The 17,363-nt window shown below is 43.5% G+C and overlaps 1 protein-coding gene across 1 annotated transcript in view; it reads right to left on the bottom strand.

Annotated features, from left to right (window-relative positions):
• Positions 1 to 285: 285 nt before the first annotated feature.
• The window catches only part of Vps41 (VPS41 subunit of HOPS complex), a 111,345-nt gene continuing 94,267 nt past the window's right edge, over positions 286 to 17,363 (bottom strand). Inside the window, exons 22-28 of the mRNA XM_090333141.1 lie at positions 12,378 to 12,432; positions 9,995 to 10,135; positions 8,627 to 8,763; positions 4,695 to 4,794; positions 4,544 to 4,588; positions 1,568 to 1,647; positions 286 to 993 (exon numbers count right to left, since the gene is read on the bottom strand). Of these exons, the coding sequence (XP_090189267.1) occupies positions 913 to 993; positions 1,568 to 1,647; positions 4,544 to 4,588; positions 4,695 to 4,794; positions 8,627 to 8,763; positions 9,995 to 10,135; positions 12,378 to 12,432 (639 nt within the window). The 3' untranslated portion in view covers positions 286 to 912. The remainder of the gene's footprint in view (positions 994 to 1,567; positions 1,648 to 4,543; positions 4,589 to 4,694; positions 4,795 to 8,626; positions 8,764 to 9,994; positions 10,136 to 12,377; positions 12,433 to 17,363) is intronic.

The following is a 17,363-nucleotide window of genomic DNA, read 5'->3' on the forward strand; positions in this document are numbered from 1 at the left end:
CACCACCACTCGGTTCCCATCCATGCGACCAACAGCAGGAATGAGTGTGAGTCATCAAGCCAGTGTGGCCGTGTGACCCGCCAATGACTGGAAGACACGCTTGAATTTCGTGCTGTATGAAAAGGCTCCTGGGGAGGCCCATCCTCTGCTACTTTTGCCATCAGGCCATCCCTTCTGGGAACCACGCTTGGATTGACAGGGTACTCCTGTGCTGCTTGCGGGGAAAATCTACTCACAAGCCATCAGACAATTCCCTTCAGTGCCTCACAGACTTCATGACAGATGTTGATCGCAGTCCATGTCTTTTACAATGAGAAGGACAAATATTTATTAAAACGATAAACAGAGAACTGGGCAGGGCCAGACGCTGACCAGTCAGAATGTACAGGACCCAGGATCAATACACAGCAAGTTGCGGACGTAAGCCTGCTGGTTGTTCCCACATGTCGCTGAATGGTGACCATGTGCAGTGTTTCATAAAAAGCCTATTAGGAAGATAACCACAGTTCCTGATACAAAACAGCCAGGCCAGAATGCCAGAAATGATCCTGGCAGAGCGTGTGGAAATGAGGTGAGAGCTGTGGCAGGAGCTTGCGGGGCTCCTGTAGTAGATTATGCTCTCGGCTGGCTGGGGCAATTCTCAGCAGTCCACTTCAGTTACCAGGATCAACAAGGTCTACAATGCTTATATCTAACTCCAACTCTTATGTGTGTTGCTTGCTCAATGGCAAGGAGTCATCTTGGCCCTGAGCTCAAAATCTAGAGAATGCCCCCACTTCATTCACCAGCATGGAAGAACCTGGAGAAGGTAGGAGCAGAGGGGAAACTGCTCAGAGCCCAGTGCAAGAGGACACAGATATGGCTCTGAACAGACGGCTGTGAACATGTGGGGGTGAGATGGATGGGCACCAGCTACTTCTTTATCTCCAGAGCCACTCCAGCTGGCCCACGGTTCTTAGCGCTGCAGATGCTGCAGTGCTGAGTTGGAGAGTTCTGGAATGGAATTTAAAACACAGCTTAGAAATGTGTCTTATCTCTCCTGTCCCAATCGCAGTATTACTATAGCGCTGGCTGGGAGTGGGGGAGGCTCTGAAAGTGAGATGTCACTCCTGTGGAGGTTAGGCTGGGTTCACCCTGTGACTCAAGGGGCCTCCCCCGCCCCTTCCCTTGGCAGGACCGGCATGCTGTGTGGCCTGGGCCTGGGACTTCATGGGGAAGGATAATAGCAGGAGCTAAAATAGTTTTTTGCACGGGACTGAAGCGCCGCCTGAGCCACCAATGTCTCCTGGTGAATTCACTTAATTGGGTACGCTTTTATGCTTCCTACAGTGTGTGACACACACTAGCACCTAAACACCAATGAATTAACGTCTGTCACGGAATGTGACAGCACAGCCATCCTGTGGTATTTGAAGCAGGCAGTTCCAGGACCTCTCAGTGACACCCTAATCCAGAGATGCTGAGAACCTTATGGAAAATGGCACCACATTCAGACATCCACTGGCAAACACTGCCCTGTCTTCCTTCCCTGCCTGTCTCTGGCTGGCAGGTGCCAGCGGCCACTCACCATGGTGGGCACGGGCAGACACTCTCTGTGGAACATGTGCCGGCAGTGGAAGACCACCACACTGAAAGGCCGGGCTGCATCTGGGAGGGGTGGGAGTGGGCAGAAGAAAGGGCAGGTCAGTGCAATCAGCAAATACACGGGTCATGCAAACCTGACTAAGGGAAGCCCTGGCTCATAGGTCTAGCCTTTGGGGGAGGTGACCTGATGCAGAGCAGGCACTGCAGTTGTGCTGCATGATCTGGAGTCAGAGGCCACCTGCTTGGCCTCTGTGTCACTCGCCAAAATGAGGAGAGGAGACAATTTCAGAGCAAATGCAGCAGTAATCATTAAAAACAACAAACAGAACCCACTCATAATCAGTATGTGCATGCACCTCTGTGCATCCCAACTCGACCCAACATACCCTACGCTGAAGTCTAGCCTGTGGTTCATAAAAATGTCTCCCAGGTCACCTGGGACTGCCAGGGCAGGGTCCGAAGCCCAGGCTGTGAGTCTGTGTTTTACTGCACCCCTGCTTGAACAGCACTCGCCCTGCCCTGCCCCTGCTTTGTGCCCTGGCCTGGGTAATCAAACACACAGGGCTGAGGGATACACAGGGTCGATGTCTTAGAACATGACCTATAAGAGCCCACATCTTTCCCTAAAGCAGTGAAAATTCAAGTCTGCTTCCTCTAGAAAAACTAAGCAGAATTACTTTTTGTGCCATTAGTAAAGAATCTTGTAATGCTAAGTCAATGTAGGTCAGTGGAGTCTTCTTTGCTTTACTTTTGGTGGCACGGAGGTTTGAACTCAGAGACTTGAGATTGGTAGGCTTGTTTGCTATGCTGCCAGTGTCTATCATTAAAGCCATACCACTAGCATTTGGCTGGTTGCTCTGGAGATGGAGTTTCATGGACTCTTCTGCCCAGGCTGGCTTAGAACTGTGACTCTTCTGATCCGGCCTTCTGAGTTGTGAGAACTGCAGGTGTGAACTGATGGCCTATAGCTCAGCTGAATAGTTAGCACATCTCCATGCCAAGTTTGCATTTAGAAAGACAGCATTTTAATGCAACAATTATTCTTCAGTTTCTAATTATGTAAGTTCCTGTTCTCACATTCTAATGGTTCTTAAGAGGCTTTTAAAAAATTATGCATGATACAAATAAGCAAACAACAGCTTTTATCTTTTAACTTTTTTTGTCAGTCCTGGGGCTTGAACTCAGGGTCTGAGCACTGTCCTTAGACTTTCTCAAGGCTAGAGCTCTACTACTTAAGCCATAACACCATTTCCGGATTTTTCTATGTAGATGGTACTGAGGAATCGAACCCAGGTCTTCATGCATGATAGGCAAGCACTCTTACCACTAGGCCAAACTCTTGGCCAGCTTCTATCTTTTAAAGAGTTGTTGTCTATGAGAAGGGGTATCAATGTGTGAGAAATAATGTACCTTCTATGTGGCGAATATAGCTGTAACCCCTCTATACATTAAAAAAAAAAGTGTTGTTGTCTAGTTAGCCATTGAGTTCAGTAGCTTCTTGATATTGGTGGGTAGAAAGCTGTAAGGAGGCCCTTGATGAGGACAACCACAGAGACGCAGGATGCAGAGGAAGTGCTCTACCACTGACTTGTGGGCTATTCTTTTCCCTCACCTGTCCAGCTTCGGCAATGGACATGCTTAGTGTCTTCCAACAAATCTCAATGACTTATCACTTCAATTAGCACATCACGTTCCAGGTTCTTTCTGGTTTGGAAGGACTGACATCACTTACTTACCTCGGATTACTGTCTGCTTTGTGGAAAGCATATTTTCACAAAATCAAAGATGGAGGGGACCCAACAAATCACAATGATGAGACACCACTGAGTGCAGCACAGCAGTGAAGTGCTCTGTTCTTTACTTTTTTTTTTTCTTTTATGACTATGAGGAAAATCCTATCTATAAGAAGTTAGGTGAAGTGGATCACAGTTATTTCTATATACTAAAGTACGTGTGGAAATTAACATTTGTGAACTTAAAAAAAAATGTGTAAATTTTTTTTGACCACTCTTGGTCAAAACTAAGAGTAATAAATCCAGCTGGGTATTTGGCCCTAGTGGTAGAGTGCTTGCCTAGCATGCATGAAGACCCAGTTCCTCGGTACCACATGCATAGAAAAAAGCCAGAAGTGGTTTGTGGCTCAAGTGGTAGAGCTCTAGCCTTGAGAAAGTCCAAAGAACAATGCTCAGGCCCTGAGATCAAGGCCCAGGACTGGTAAAAATAAATAAATAAATCCACCAACAGGAGGGTCACGCACAGTCCTAAGCTGTGTGCCATCTGTGCCCTGTCCCCACACAGCTTCAAGGCAATTAAGGAAAAGCTCCCATGAGATGTTTCCCAGACACATGCATGGTTTTATGGCTCTTCCACCCAGGGCATAAGCTGTGGATAGTGAACTGTTCCTCTGAGCTTGTTTTGCTGTGAAACTACCTTTTTTTTTTTTTTTTGGCCAGTCCTGGGCTTGAGCTCTGGTCCTGAGCACTGTCCTTGGACTTTCTCAAGGCTAGAGCTCTACTACTTGAGCCTCAGCACCACTTCCGGCTTTTTTCTATGTATATGGTACCGAGGAATCGAACCTGGGTCTTTGTGCATGCTAGGCAAACTCTCTACCACTAGGCCAAACTCCTGGCCCTAAAACTACCTTTCTTAAATAACAGCCTTTAAGCCAGCACACCAGCATGGCCAGAAACCTGTAAGTAAGGTGTATTCTCAGGTGCTGCCTGGACTCACAGAAGACCCTAAGTGGACCTGCACTGTGGCTCACCCAGGCTCTGCACTGTGCACACTGTTCACTGTACACTACTGTCTGGCCTGGCCCACTGGGGTGCACTGGACTATGAGCAGAGCCTTCTTGAAGCTGAGTTATTATGGAAGCAATACCATTCCATATATGGGAACTAGTTAATTTCAAAATCTGAAGGGCAGCCATCACTGACATCTGAGAAGGGAGCTTCCTTACCTGTGGGAAGGATCGGGGATAAGCATGATTCACAGATATTCTCCTCTGCAAGAAAATACACAGGCCTGGGATTAAGCAGGGTCCATATCGGCTCAGTGTCTTCTGAAAGCCAGGCATACTGTGCCATATTGAGTCCTTTAACCTTACCTACCATCAACCAGGACGCCTTTCATTTGAGTTCGGTGCATTTTCTTCAACAATGACAAAGAGTCAGCTACAAGAATCTTCTTGCAGCCTTCACGAAGCAGAATCTAATGCACATATTTAAAAAAAAAAAGAAGCCATTTTAAATAGGGGAGAAGGGAGTCTTGGAGTCTTGTAGAGGAACTGGAGAAGTTGTATGTTTGAAATACTCCCTAAGCCTCTCTGGTTCCCCTGGCTCAGTATCCTCTTCCTTCTTTACGGTTACCAGACACACCTCTGCAGGCCTGACTCAGTCATTTCTTGCTGCGATTTACTTAGCTTTTATTACTGCACTATGTCTCTTGTGCTACTTGTAAAACCGAGTACGAATTCTGAAATTTGGCCAAAGATTTTTGTCCAGAATAGAAAAGCTGTCACCCCTACACCTCCTACATTATCCATGAATCTTTTTTTTTTTTTTTTTTGCCAGTCCTGGGCTTGAGCTCAGGGCCTGGGCACTGTCCTTGGACTTTCTCAAGGCTAGAGCTCTACCACTTGAGCCTCAGCACCACTTCCAACTTTTCTCTATGTATGTGGTACCGAGGAATCCAACCCGGGTCTTCATGCATGCTAGGCAAGCACTTTAACCACTAGGCCAAACTCCCGGCCCTATCCATGAATCTCTTATACTCATCTCCTTGCCACACACATGTGTGCCAGGTCCACATGGCACGACACACTGTGTGGCTGGGAAGCTGAACAGACATGCATGTGCCTGTGAGTGGCTGTGCATCTGGGCTTCACTTTCACTTTCTTTAGTGACATCACTCTCCACAGTATACCTATAAGAGCCATTTGCTTGTGCAGGTGTGAAGTCACACCCTGGGAAGGGGAAGGGAGGGAGTAACCAATCTTAGTTGTCTAGGGCAGTCATGTACAGCAGTTTTATTTCTTTAAATCCCTGAGAACACTGGCTTTGGGAGAATCTAGCCAGAGCAGTACCACATCCTAAGTACATCAAGGCAAACATTCAGGAAATATACATGATGTCTATAATATAGTTCTACACCAGCCTTCTCTAGTCCTGACAATCAAGAGATTACATGATTTGAGAATTCTTGTATTTGAGAAATTGCATATGGAAAAGTGCTTCCTTCTTTCCCTACTTTTCAATGATACAGTCTTAACTGTGTAGCCCAAGCTTCCTTCGAGCTAAGTACACACATTCACACACACACATTCACAATGAACCTGACTAAAACATGGTACTCTTTGTTACAACAATGAACAAGCAATGTGACAATAACATTAAGAAGTTGAAACATGTCTGGATTGGGGTGGGGAAAGCATTGGGTGGGTGGTAAGAGGAGTGGAGGGAAATACAGTCCTAAGAATCCATATACACATCTGAAAATGGAACAAGCAAGCACAACGTGAAAGGCTGGGGAAAGGAGAGGAGGAGGTGGGCAAGTGATAAAGAGGTGACACTGATCTAAATGCTATTTACCCATAAATGAATATGTTGACTTTGTGTGATTTCATGAAACATAAACAAGGACAAAACAAAATCAAATAGAAACATGTACATGGAGCCCCTGGGAACTGTGTAAGTCTTTACAGTGAATCCTAAGTTAATTTTGGAGTGGCGGGGGGGATCATAGAGCTTGAACTCTGAGTCTAGGAGCTGTCCTTGAGCTCTTTAGCTCAAGGCTACTGCCCTACCCCTGGGCCTGGGAACTGTCCCTGAGCTCTTCAGCTCAAGGTTACCCCTAGAGCCACAGCCCCACTTCCCATTTTCTAGTGATTAATTGGAGATAAGAGTCTCATGGCTTTGTAGTACCCAGGCTGGCTTTGAACCTCAGCTTTGAACCTAGATTCTCAGATATCAGTAGGATTACAGATGTGGGCCACTGCGCCTGGCTCTAAGTTAATTTTTCTTATGGTCTCTAAAAGGAGTTTTGAGAAAGAGAATAAACAGCCACCAGTGTGAAAGAGCAGCCTTTCTCACAGGAAAAAAAAAAAAATCCCAAACCCTTTCTTTTATTTACAAGAGGGAAGCAGTCCAGGGAATTTTCTGAGGAGGCTTCACAATAGATTCCAGTGAGGAGTCCTCAATCTCTGCCACCTGTCCTCTGAGCCCCTCCTGTCCCTTGCAAAACTACACCTTGGTTGAGAGTTTATAGGCAGCAGTGGATCACTGGCCTGATGGCTAAGTAATTCTGGGCCTCTTTAATCATCAAGCAACAGCTTCCACAGTGCAAGGAGAAGTTCTTGGTATATTTTTAAATATAGTTAAGAGGATAAAATACTTATTAAACAGTATTTGTAGTGGCTCATTTTTATGCTTATGCATTCATTTTGCATCTACTAATTTTAGGGCCTGGCTCTGCTGGTGTGTGTGCAGACACTGTGGAAGCTGTGTGCTGACTTGTTGGAGAGGATGGAATGACTTCTCAATGTGGCTCTCTGAGCACACCCTGCCTGCCCCAGGAGGTAAGGACCAAAGTGCTGGTCACTGCTCAGGTCACTCATGCTCTGAGCTTTGTAACACTCACACTGAAGTCGATTCAAGCCCCAGTGAGTGGAGGCTCTCAGAGCAGGGGCTTCTACCTCACCTGTGACTCTGCCCTCAGGCTCCTAAGGCTAGAAGGCCTTAGGAGCTCAGTAATGTTTTCTCCTGGGTCATCTGTAGATCTCCAAGTCCCACAGGGTGTGGGGGGGAAACAACAACAACAAAAAACACCTGTCCACCTGCTCTTCACAGAACAGATCCTCCCTATCTTTGGCTTAAGTGCTTCTCACAAAGCCCATTTCCCACAAACCCTCCTCAGCGAAGACTCCAAAACCATTCACCTGGCAGGCAGGGAAAGCGTCTCATTCCAAGTGTGGTCACCCAGCTCCCCACAGGTCTATGTGGATTGGACATTGCTAACATTCCATTTCCCCGAGGATGCTGGAGCCTGACTATGCTGAAGGTCAATTTGGCTGTGGCCTCCAGTTTCCTGACCAATTCCAACATGTACCCCATTCCCGAACATGTTTAAAGTGAGTCTTACACTCCCTGGCAACAACCTCTCAACTTTGAGCTCTGGCCTCCGTCACATGCCATGAATCTTCCTTCTGCACCTGCTTATCATGCAGCCTCTCAGGCTGAGGCCCTGAGGCAGGCTGGCTTCTCTTTGCACTCTTCATACTGACAGAGGGCCCAAAAACCATGCTTTGGAATTCTCCTCCTAAGAAGCTACCTTTTCATTTTACCTGTAAAACTGAACTGTTTCCAGAAAGCAACTGCTTCTATTATAAGCAAAAATCATTTTCAAGGAAGCTAGTCTGAATACTTAAGATAATGTGTGTCAAATAGTTTCAAGGACAAGATATCAACATTATGAAAAACAGCAATTGCTCAGGTCTTTTAAAAAAAATTAAGATGCCTGATAATTAGCTTATTATTTATGACAATAATGACTTCCTTTTTCATATCACAAATTCTACATTAAATCAGATAACAAAGGTTCTATTACTTTAGCAATCAAAGGCTGAACAGAAAGCCTCAAAACTGAACATGATTCAGGCATGACTGAATGACTTCAACAAAAATTACTAAACTTGTTGAGACACAGTGTATATTACCTCCAGGTGGACACAGGATTGATTTTCCCTATAAACAGGTGAGTGGCCAGACCTAACAACTAGCCAATTCCTCTCACCTCCTCCGTACCACACTTGCTACATACATTCCTCAAACGTTAACATGCCTTCTCAACATGCACAGAAAATGCGGGAAACGGTGTGTTGCAATAAGCAGGAACGTTTCCATGCTCTCTTGCAATGCTTTTCCAAAGGAAATAGAGCTACCACATTAAAAATGTCTGACAGACACCTAACATCCATCTGAGAAGTGTTTATATACAGCAAGTACTCTTGCTCAGCATTCTCATTTGACTAAGGAAGGACACTTACTTGCAAATTGTAGTCTTGCAGAATTTTAACCAAGGAATCTCTCAGACTGGGAATCTCCATTCCTTCCTTAATGCGGTGAATCAGGAGAATGGGGTCAACATGTGTGCCAATGTTGTTTAATAATCCAGTGATAAACGCTGTCAAATATCACAGAAAACAGTGAATGTGAAGGTGATGTTAGAATGTATTATATTTGCATGTAATGCAATTTTAGACCAAAAGGATGTAAAAACATTATTTCTTTCAGCTAAGTGTTAAAAACCATTGGATTTCTGAGCTCTGAAGAACCAATCGTTTTTTCAGTTGCATCTCAATTCTGCAGAACAATTTTCCCAGGACTGGAGTGATGATCAAGTGGAAGAGTGCTTGGCTAGAGAGGTGCAGGCCCTTGACTCAATTTCCAGGTAAGAGAGGGGAGACAATTTAAAGAAAGCACTATATTACTCCTACCTTCAAAATATCATTTATACTGTGGAATGGGTTTAATATAGCCAAGAGCTTCCAGTGGTTCAGCTATCGAATACTTCTCAACACTGTGCAAGGCTGGAATGTGAGGTATTTATATTTTACAGACCAGGAAACAGGGTGTTTAATTTAGCCAGAGCCACAAAGCCAGAAGTAGGTAATCCAGACTCAGGCCAGATCAAGTTCCCAATGTATTTTAATATTTGCACTGGCTATTCTCACATGACTTTATCATTGTAATTTACATTCTTTGTTACTGAAGAGGAAAAAGTCAGCGTCAATGTCAGATCAAGCCCTCTTAACTTACAGAAGACTTTAAACCATGGCTGCTAGTCTCTGAATTATTTCTGGGTCTGCCAAAGAGAACTTGGGTGGCTTTAAGATTATTCCTTTAGTTTGTTTCTCCAAAAAGGAGACCTAATGGAAATGTCAACCTGAAGGCAACAAATACTTCTGGGACTGTGACAGTAAAACTTTGCCAGAAAAGAACTTAAACACTACAATGAGAATATCTAGCCATGGTCATCATGGAACAGTTATATGTTTTCAAGAAAGGAGAATGACAAGGACTTTATATTTTTACAATAAAGGCCTCAGTATACAAATGAAACTAACCCCACTCCAACCTACCCAGACACCCCTTATCTAGTGTGGTTACAGAAGGTAAAACATATGCTTCCTGGGGTCCGAACAAATACACTGTTTGGCCACTTGTTCTTTATCTCTCTCAGGCAACATGAAGGGGAGAAGTTCCAGTCCTCTCTCTATGAGGGAACTGGTCTTTTACTGCACACATATTGCCACATTTTCAATCTAGCACATCCCTAGATAATTCTCACTCCAGCCACAAGTGGCTGTGTTGAAAGAAAAGCTGATTCAAAGCTGACTTCTCTCTCTGCTTACGTGGTTTATCGATGGAATATAAAATCAGATCTTCCCACAGTTCTGCATCATCTTGCTCCTTGGCAAATTCAATAGCTTTATCAACATCGTGCAATTCCTCCATAATCATCTTCAGGGCACTTCGGCTGTTACCCATCCGGCCTGGGAGGGGGAGGAAGTGAGAAAGACACCATGTTTATAAAAAGAAAGAGCCTATCTTTGTTTACAACCGTGACACTCACATTTACTCCCTCCTTCCCCCTGTAACACAGCATGAGAACTTCCCCTGTTTAGTGGGTGCAGAGATGTCATTTGGTGTCTCTTGCCAAAGTACCACTTAAGTGGCGTTCTAGCCTGAAGTGAGACCATCTATCAATGTTCCTAAGTTACCGAGGGCAAACAGAAATGGTAGTAACTAGATCACGCAGTGACTGAATAATACAAGTTGAATCTGAGCCTAGGCCTACTGGATTGTTGTCTGAAAGCGTGCGCGCATGCGCGTTCTCTCTCTTTCTTTCTTTCTTTCTCTCCCTCTCTCTCTCTCTCTCTCTCTCTCTCTCTCTCTCTCTCTCTCTCTCTCTCTCTCTCTCTCTCTCCTTCCTTTTTCTTTCTTTTTTTGTTGGTCCTAGGGCTTGAACTATGAGCCTGAGCACCATCCCTGAGCTCTTCAGCTGAAGACTACTGCCCTATACCTTAAGTCACAAGCACAACTTCCAGTTTTCTAGTGGTAATTGGAGATAAGAGTCTCACAGTCTTTAGTGTCTGGGCTGGCTTTGAACCTGGTTCCTCAGATCTTAGCCTCATGAGTAGCTAGGATTACAGGCCACTGCACCTGTGTTTTTTTTTTTTTTTTTTTTTAAGATTTCTATTTCTTTTAGACTTTAATCCCTTCCTATTCAGATATAATTCAGTCTTAAGGGCCCTGGGAATCATTCTGCCCCTTGAAGGTGTCTTTGCCTGTCACTCTTCTTTTTTTTTTTTTTTTTTTTTGTGGCCAGTCCTGGGCTTGAGCTCAGGGCCTGAGCACTGTCCTTGGACTTTCTCAAGGCTAGAGCTCTACCACTTGAGCCTCAGCACCATTTCCGGCTTTTTTCTATGTATGTAGTACAGAGGAATCGAACCTGGGTCTTCGTGCAAGCTAGGCAAGCACACTACCACTAGGCCAAACTCCCTGCCCTGCCTATCACTCTTCTAATCTAACTGTAGACTGACCTATAAGAAGCCCCCTAATTCCTTCCTCCTCCAAGTTCAACAACCTTGATGAGATAAAAGTATTTATTAACTATGCTTCTATTAGCTTGTATACACTATTCTTATGGATCTACTGGCATTTCAATGGTTTTAATCATTCCCGTCAGCTGTCAGTACAGTTTATACTGAAGGCCTTATGTAGGAGAGGGCTGGATGTGGGCTTCACCTCATCCTTGTCCCTTGTCTTAAACAAGGTCTAGGGGTTATGAACGTTCCTACTGTTAGCCAGCATTATTATCTATCTGTAATGTAAGAACAACTTAAAAACTACTTTTTATTTTGCAAAGCAACACAGACTTGACTTGGGCCCATGAGTTAATTAGAACCAGAGAATGACTAGGCATCTAGACTTCTCCATTTTGTCCCTAGAACCTTTATCCTGGGTTATTCTCTCCTGCAGTCATTTTGTAGCCATCTTGGGATATGGTAAGTATGAGACAACATGCTAGCTGTCAACCCCTACTATAACAAATCCCCATATGCCTAATTATGAGATCACTGGACCCAAGCTCTGGGCTCCTCTGACTGGTCTGGGCCTTGGGACTGTTTGATTATGCATCTTTCTCACTTTCTCTCTCCCTGTCCCCGCAACCCCATTCTCCCTAAGGAGTCTCATGTCTGTGATCCTGGAAGCTAGTTGAAGATGTACTGAAGTACAGTCTTCCTGTGGCTGATTATAATTTTAAAGAAATGATTACTCCACCTATAATTTTAATCTATGTGGTAAGGTGTGAGAGTTTTGTGTGTCTCATTTCTTTTTGTGGTCATTGTGCTGGTACTAGAGCTTGATCTCAGAGCCTTACACTCTCACTTGGCTTTTTCATTTTTTCATTCAATGTTGGTGCTCTACTGGCCTTTTCTGGTTAATTGGACTTTTCCTGAGCTGGCTTTGAATTGAGATGTGACATAGTGTCTGGCTGTTTCTTTTGTTTAGTCCACATTACTTGTATGTTTTTTCAACAGTATTCTTTCAGTAACTCTTCCTTTTGTATTGTGCTACAAAATTTCTTTCTTTACATCTTAAATTTTTATACAATCTGGTGTGAGTGATTTTTTATTTTTTGCTTTGGAACCAACACCCATACTTAAACAGTTTTATATCACAATGCCATTCCATTTGTTTATGGGGATGAAAAGTAACGAAAGTACTTACTCAGAAGATAAACTGTCTCTTCTACAAAGTTTCTCTGTTGACAGATCTCCAGTGCCTTCAATGAAAGCAGGTTAAAAACATCAGCAGGGGCCATCAAACAAGAGCACACCAAAACTTACCAACTAGGAAGAATGTTTCCATGGCTTTTCTTTACCAACATGACAAAGTGGGCAATCAAAAGGCAATTTTGCATCTTGCTAGCAACCACCCTGGACTTCCCTGGAAAGTCACTGCACCCACAGTTTCCCTGGAGCAGATGTGGGGTGTTCAGAACCCTGTGAGTGAAGGCTCTGAACCATGAGTGAAGTAAGCTCTTTCCATGAAGCTCTCTTTATGCTAGGTTAGGCGTCTTTTTTCTTTCTTTCTTTTTTTTTTTTTTTGACTTTGCTCAGGGCATGCTTGCTAGCCTGTTGTTTCATCATTTGACTCCTCCCCTAGCCCCTCCTTTTCTTCTCGTATTTGTAGTGATAGTTTGGATAGGGTCTGACCTTGGACTACAATCCTCCTACCTGTGTCTCTAAAGTAGCTGGACTTACAAGAGGGATCACCCTCACCTGGCTTGTTCAGTAATAAGTCTGACCTCAAGCTATGAACCTCCCATTCTCTGTTTCCCACACATCTGGAATTAAAGGCATGCACCACTACCTTGTTTCTTTTCACTCAGACTATAGTCATTTGTTTAAACTGCCTTCTCTGACATTCTAGTAAAGGGATGTTACTCACTGCTGTATTTTCCCAGTACTGAGCGACACCAGATGCACTTGTTGGAGGAAGAGAGAGGGTGGGGGAGAAAAAGAAGAAGGGAGGGAGGGGGCATACTTCTATGTCCAGCTCAGAGCGCATGAGAGGAACACACACATGCGATGATGAAGGAGGATAAAAGAGGAGATTGAGTACAGAGAGGCAGGGCTGCATGATACAGCATATCCTGTGGTGAAGACAGGCCAGTAATGCTAACTGCATGGGAATGCATCACTCTACCCTGTGCTGGGTGCTGGAGGGTGAGGTTGACAGGGGGGGCAAAGGTGATGACAAGAGTACCCCTACATGATGACCTGAGAGAAATGAGAGGAGAAGGGGATCTGGGAAGCTAGAAGACAGATTGCCTCAAGGACCTGCACTATATTCAGGGGTTGTCTCTTTTGGGAGCTTGGTGCAAAGGTCCACTCGAGTCAATGTCTTCCCCATGAGACATCTCACAGTCTGCCAGTCATGGGGTTGCATGTGATCATGTCTCCATTACCCTCCCTGTATCCCAACCTTCTGTGGATGGACGATCTGCCTCTGCTAAGAGTTTAAAGGGCAACTCAAAAGTACCCAGAAGAATACTTCCTTTTCCTTGGCAAGGACATGTGACTGCTTGAAGACATGCTTGACACTCAGGAGTGTTTGCAGTCTGCAGCCTTGTCTGAGGTGTCTGACACAGTGGCTACATGCTCTACGTGTCTAGACAAATTCAACCAGATGGAAGTGAAATAACACTTCAAGTTCTAGGCACAGGGAAGCACTCAGCCACAGTAGGAGCAGCAGGTTCGTACACATTCACCTCCCTGTATACCTACAGAACATGGGTGTGGTGAGTTACTGCTGTAACACACCTAAAGGGAAATATGTCACATTTAAGGGTAACCTCAGAAATTAGAATTTCCAGCCAGGTGCTGATGGCTCATGACTGTATTCCTAGCTCAGGAGGCTGAGATCTGAGGATTGTGGGTCAAAGCCAGCCTAGGCAGAAAAGTTCCCATGAGACTTTATCTCCAATAAACTACTCAAAAAAGCTGGGAGTGGCGCTGTAGCTCAAGTGGTAAAGTACTAGCCTTATATCACAAGAGGATCAGGGACAGCACCCAGGCTTTAAGTTTAAACCACAGGACCAGCAAAAACAAACAAACAAAAGAAATAAATTAGAATTTCCTAGATTATTAAATGTTTATGAATAGCTGCTAATTGTATCTGAAATGATTATAAGTAATTTAGACTGTAGAAATTTCTAGAAATATTATAGTAAAGAAGGAATTTCTAGAGTCCAGTTTTTCTGCTATGAATCAGTGAGACCTGTGAGCATGCTGGAGTGTTCCCGGGATCTGGTGCTCCCTCTAGTGGCAATAGAAGGGAACCTCAAGTTCCTACAGCAAACCTATATGCAAAGGAAAAAAAAAGCAAAAGAGTAGAATCATGACAAACTGAGTAAAAAGTTATATAAAAGAAATATTTTAATTCTCTTTTCTCTAATTAATAAAGGTAGGAACGAGACTTGGAAGTCTGAGTAATAACCTTATCAAGTGTAATTTCAAGTTACTTCAAACTAGCTTTGACTCTTAGTCAAAAATCTTTTAAAATTCTTCAGTGAAAATCTGTGAACAGGAATTTTTAACTTCCTCTGCAAGTGGAGGAGGAAGTGTTTCTTTCTCCTTTCCTTCCTACTTTAATCTTGTTCATCTAAGATAAATTCTTGTTTAAACTTAAAAAAAAGAGAGAAAAAAAATCTTTGAATAGTATTTTCCAGAATGTTTCTCCAAATTCATAAGAGCTGCCACCCTGAGAATGTGACTAGATCCAGAGAGGTCAGACTTTCAGGAATAAATCTGCCAAGGCTAGGAAGCAGTACTCTGCTGTTGATGATTCAGAGGCACAATCAAATCAGATTTACAAATGTAGGACTTGTCCCCGAGGGCCATGTCTACACTGCAGGAAAAAGGACAGTAATGCATTTCCTACAGTGTTTGCAGTACTAAGGAATGCTTTAGCTCCTACTTTCTACTTAAATTTCAAGCTCGGAAAAAAAAAGAGAATTCTTTTTACTGGAAAGATAAGATCTCACTTTATAAGATCAAAGATCCATGTCTTGGGCCCTTGACTTCTCAGTTTTAGGCCAAAGGCTGCTTCAGTCAGCAACCCAACATTTGCCTGTCTGTGCTTTTGTAGAAATTAAATGAAACCATGTACATGAAAGAGTACATGTAATTTGAAGGATTTTTATTGTCTTTTAAAGACTGCTGTAGTTGTTAGAAATTCCCACAAATTCTGGATCATTCTCAAATGAACAAGACAAGTAACTTGAGGGGATATATGGGGCTGGGAGAGATGGGGGAAGGTAACGCAAAGGAGTGACAGGGAAAAAGACTTTCTGCACCTATAGGCTGAAACCCTTTGTATACTACTTAATAAATAAAGACATACTTGGTTAAATGCAGTTGTTGTATTCAGTGAGCACCATGTAGGATAAAGATGGGAGGGGTGACATTGAGTAAGAAGCGATGTACTCATAACCTTACTTATAGGATTGTAATTTCTTTGTACAATTACTTAATATTAGTAACATTTTTTTTTTGTGGGTCATGGGGCTTAAACTCTGGACCTGGGCACTGTCCTTGAGTTCTTCAGCTCAAGGCTATCACCCTACCCCTAGAGCCATAGACCCCCTTCCCTTTTCTAGTGATTAATTGGAGATAAGAGTCTCAGGGTCTGTAGTCCCCAGGCTGGCTTTGAACTGCGATCCTCAGATGTCAGCTTCCTGAGTAGTTAGGATTATAGGCACGAGCCACTGTGCCTGGCTTAATAATAAAAAAATGTTCAAAAATTTAAAAAAATGGAAAAAATAAAACAACAAAATTACACTCACTTAAAAATAACACAAAACTTGGGATTGGTTTTAAATTTAAGAATTGTGGTGATTTTAATTCTCAAGACTCTGGAGTTTCATCAGTTCAAAGTCAGGTCAATCTGGTTCCTTTTTATTTTCTTTTTTTGGTCAGTCCTAGGGCTTGCTCAAGGCTAGAGCTCTACCACTTGAGCCACAGCACTACTTCTAGCCTTATCTGTATACATAGCAGTGAGGAATTGAACTCAGGGCTTTGTGTATGCTAGGCAAGCACTCTACTACTAGACCACACTCCTGGCCTCAATCTGGTTATTGAAGATTTCAACCAGTTGCCTATTTAAATCACTCCTCCTTTTAACCACTGCCCAACTCCAGCAAAGGCAAATATCCAATGAAGAGAAAGACAGAGAATTTTCTAATGTACAGGTTATTACATTTGCTGTCATCTATCTTTAGATAGACTTCTACTCTAGACTTTTGCTGGGATGTGTGGGATGCTATCTGCTAGCCAATCTACTTTGTCATTTATGAATTGCTTACAAGGGTAGTTTCCTATTGTTACAACTAAACCCAAATGGAAATAGTTTCTAAGATGATTAAATACATATAGAGAGAATTCTTTTAAGAAAAAAAATGGAGGGGCTGGGAGTTTGGCCTAGTGGTAGAGTGCTTGCCTAGCATGCACGAAGACCCAGGTTCAATTCCTCAGTACCACATACATAGAAAAAAGCCAGAAGTGGTGCTGAGACTCCAGTAGTAGAGCTCTAGCCTTGAGAAAGTCTAAGAACAAGGCTCAGGCCCTGAGCTCAAGCCCAGGACTGGCAAAAAAATAAAAAATAAAACATAAATTAAAAAAAATGGAATTCTTTTAAGAGTCAGCAAGTCCTGAACATCTCTGGGTATTTGCAGAAGCAGGGAGTAACATGTTTTTGATATGTACAGACTTCCCATGGAGGACAATGACAGAAAACATTTTCTAATGAAGAAATCAGTGACCTTATACAGAATTGTAGAAATGTGGATTTTTGACTCATTCTCTAACCAGAAAAGGTAAGACAAACTGCTTTCCTCTGAAGAATGTACAGGTGAGTGGGAAAGGGACTAGTAAGTAGACAATCATAATGCAACTGTTGGAATGTTAGAGCAGACACTGTACGGAACTGAGGTCATTGGCTCTAGCTTAGCAAATCAGTGCCTGGCTGGCTTAACTGCTGCTTGCTGTGGACAGTCTGTCTTGCTCCAAGCTCTGCTGGAGACACCTCCCAAACCCTGGATGACAGATCCAACTCTGCTGTCACTTCAGTTTAGGGTTACCAAGGTCTGTATCCTGGAGATGAAAACATTATTCCTGGGCTCTTCATCAACATCAAATCCATTCTCATCAG

The sequence above is a fragment of the Megascapheus bottae genome, chromosome 5, assembly GCF_031878675.1.
Source record: "Megascapheus bottae isolate mThoBot1 chromosome 5, mThoBot2.hap1, whole genome shotgun sequence".
In the NCBI taxonomy this organism is placed as follows: domain Eukaryota; kingdom Metazoa; phylum Chordata; class Mammalia; order Rodentia; family Geomyidae; genus Megascapheus; species Megascapheus bottae.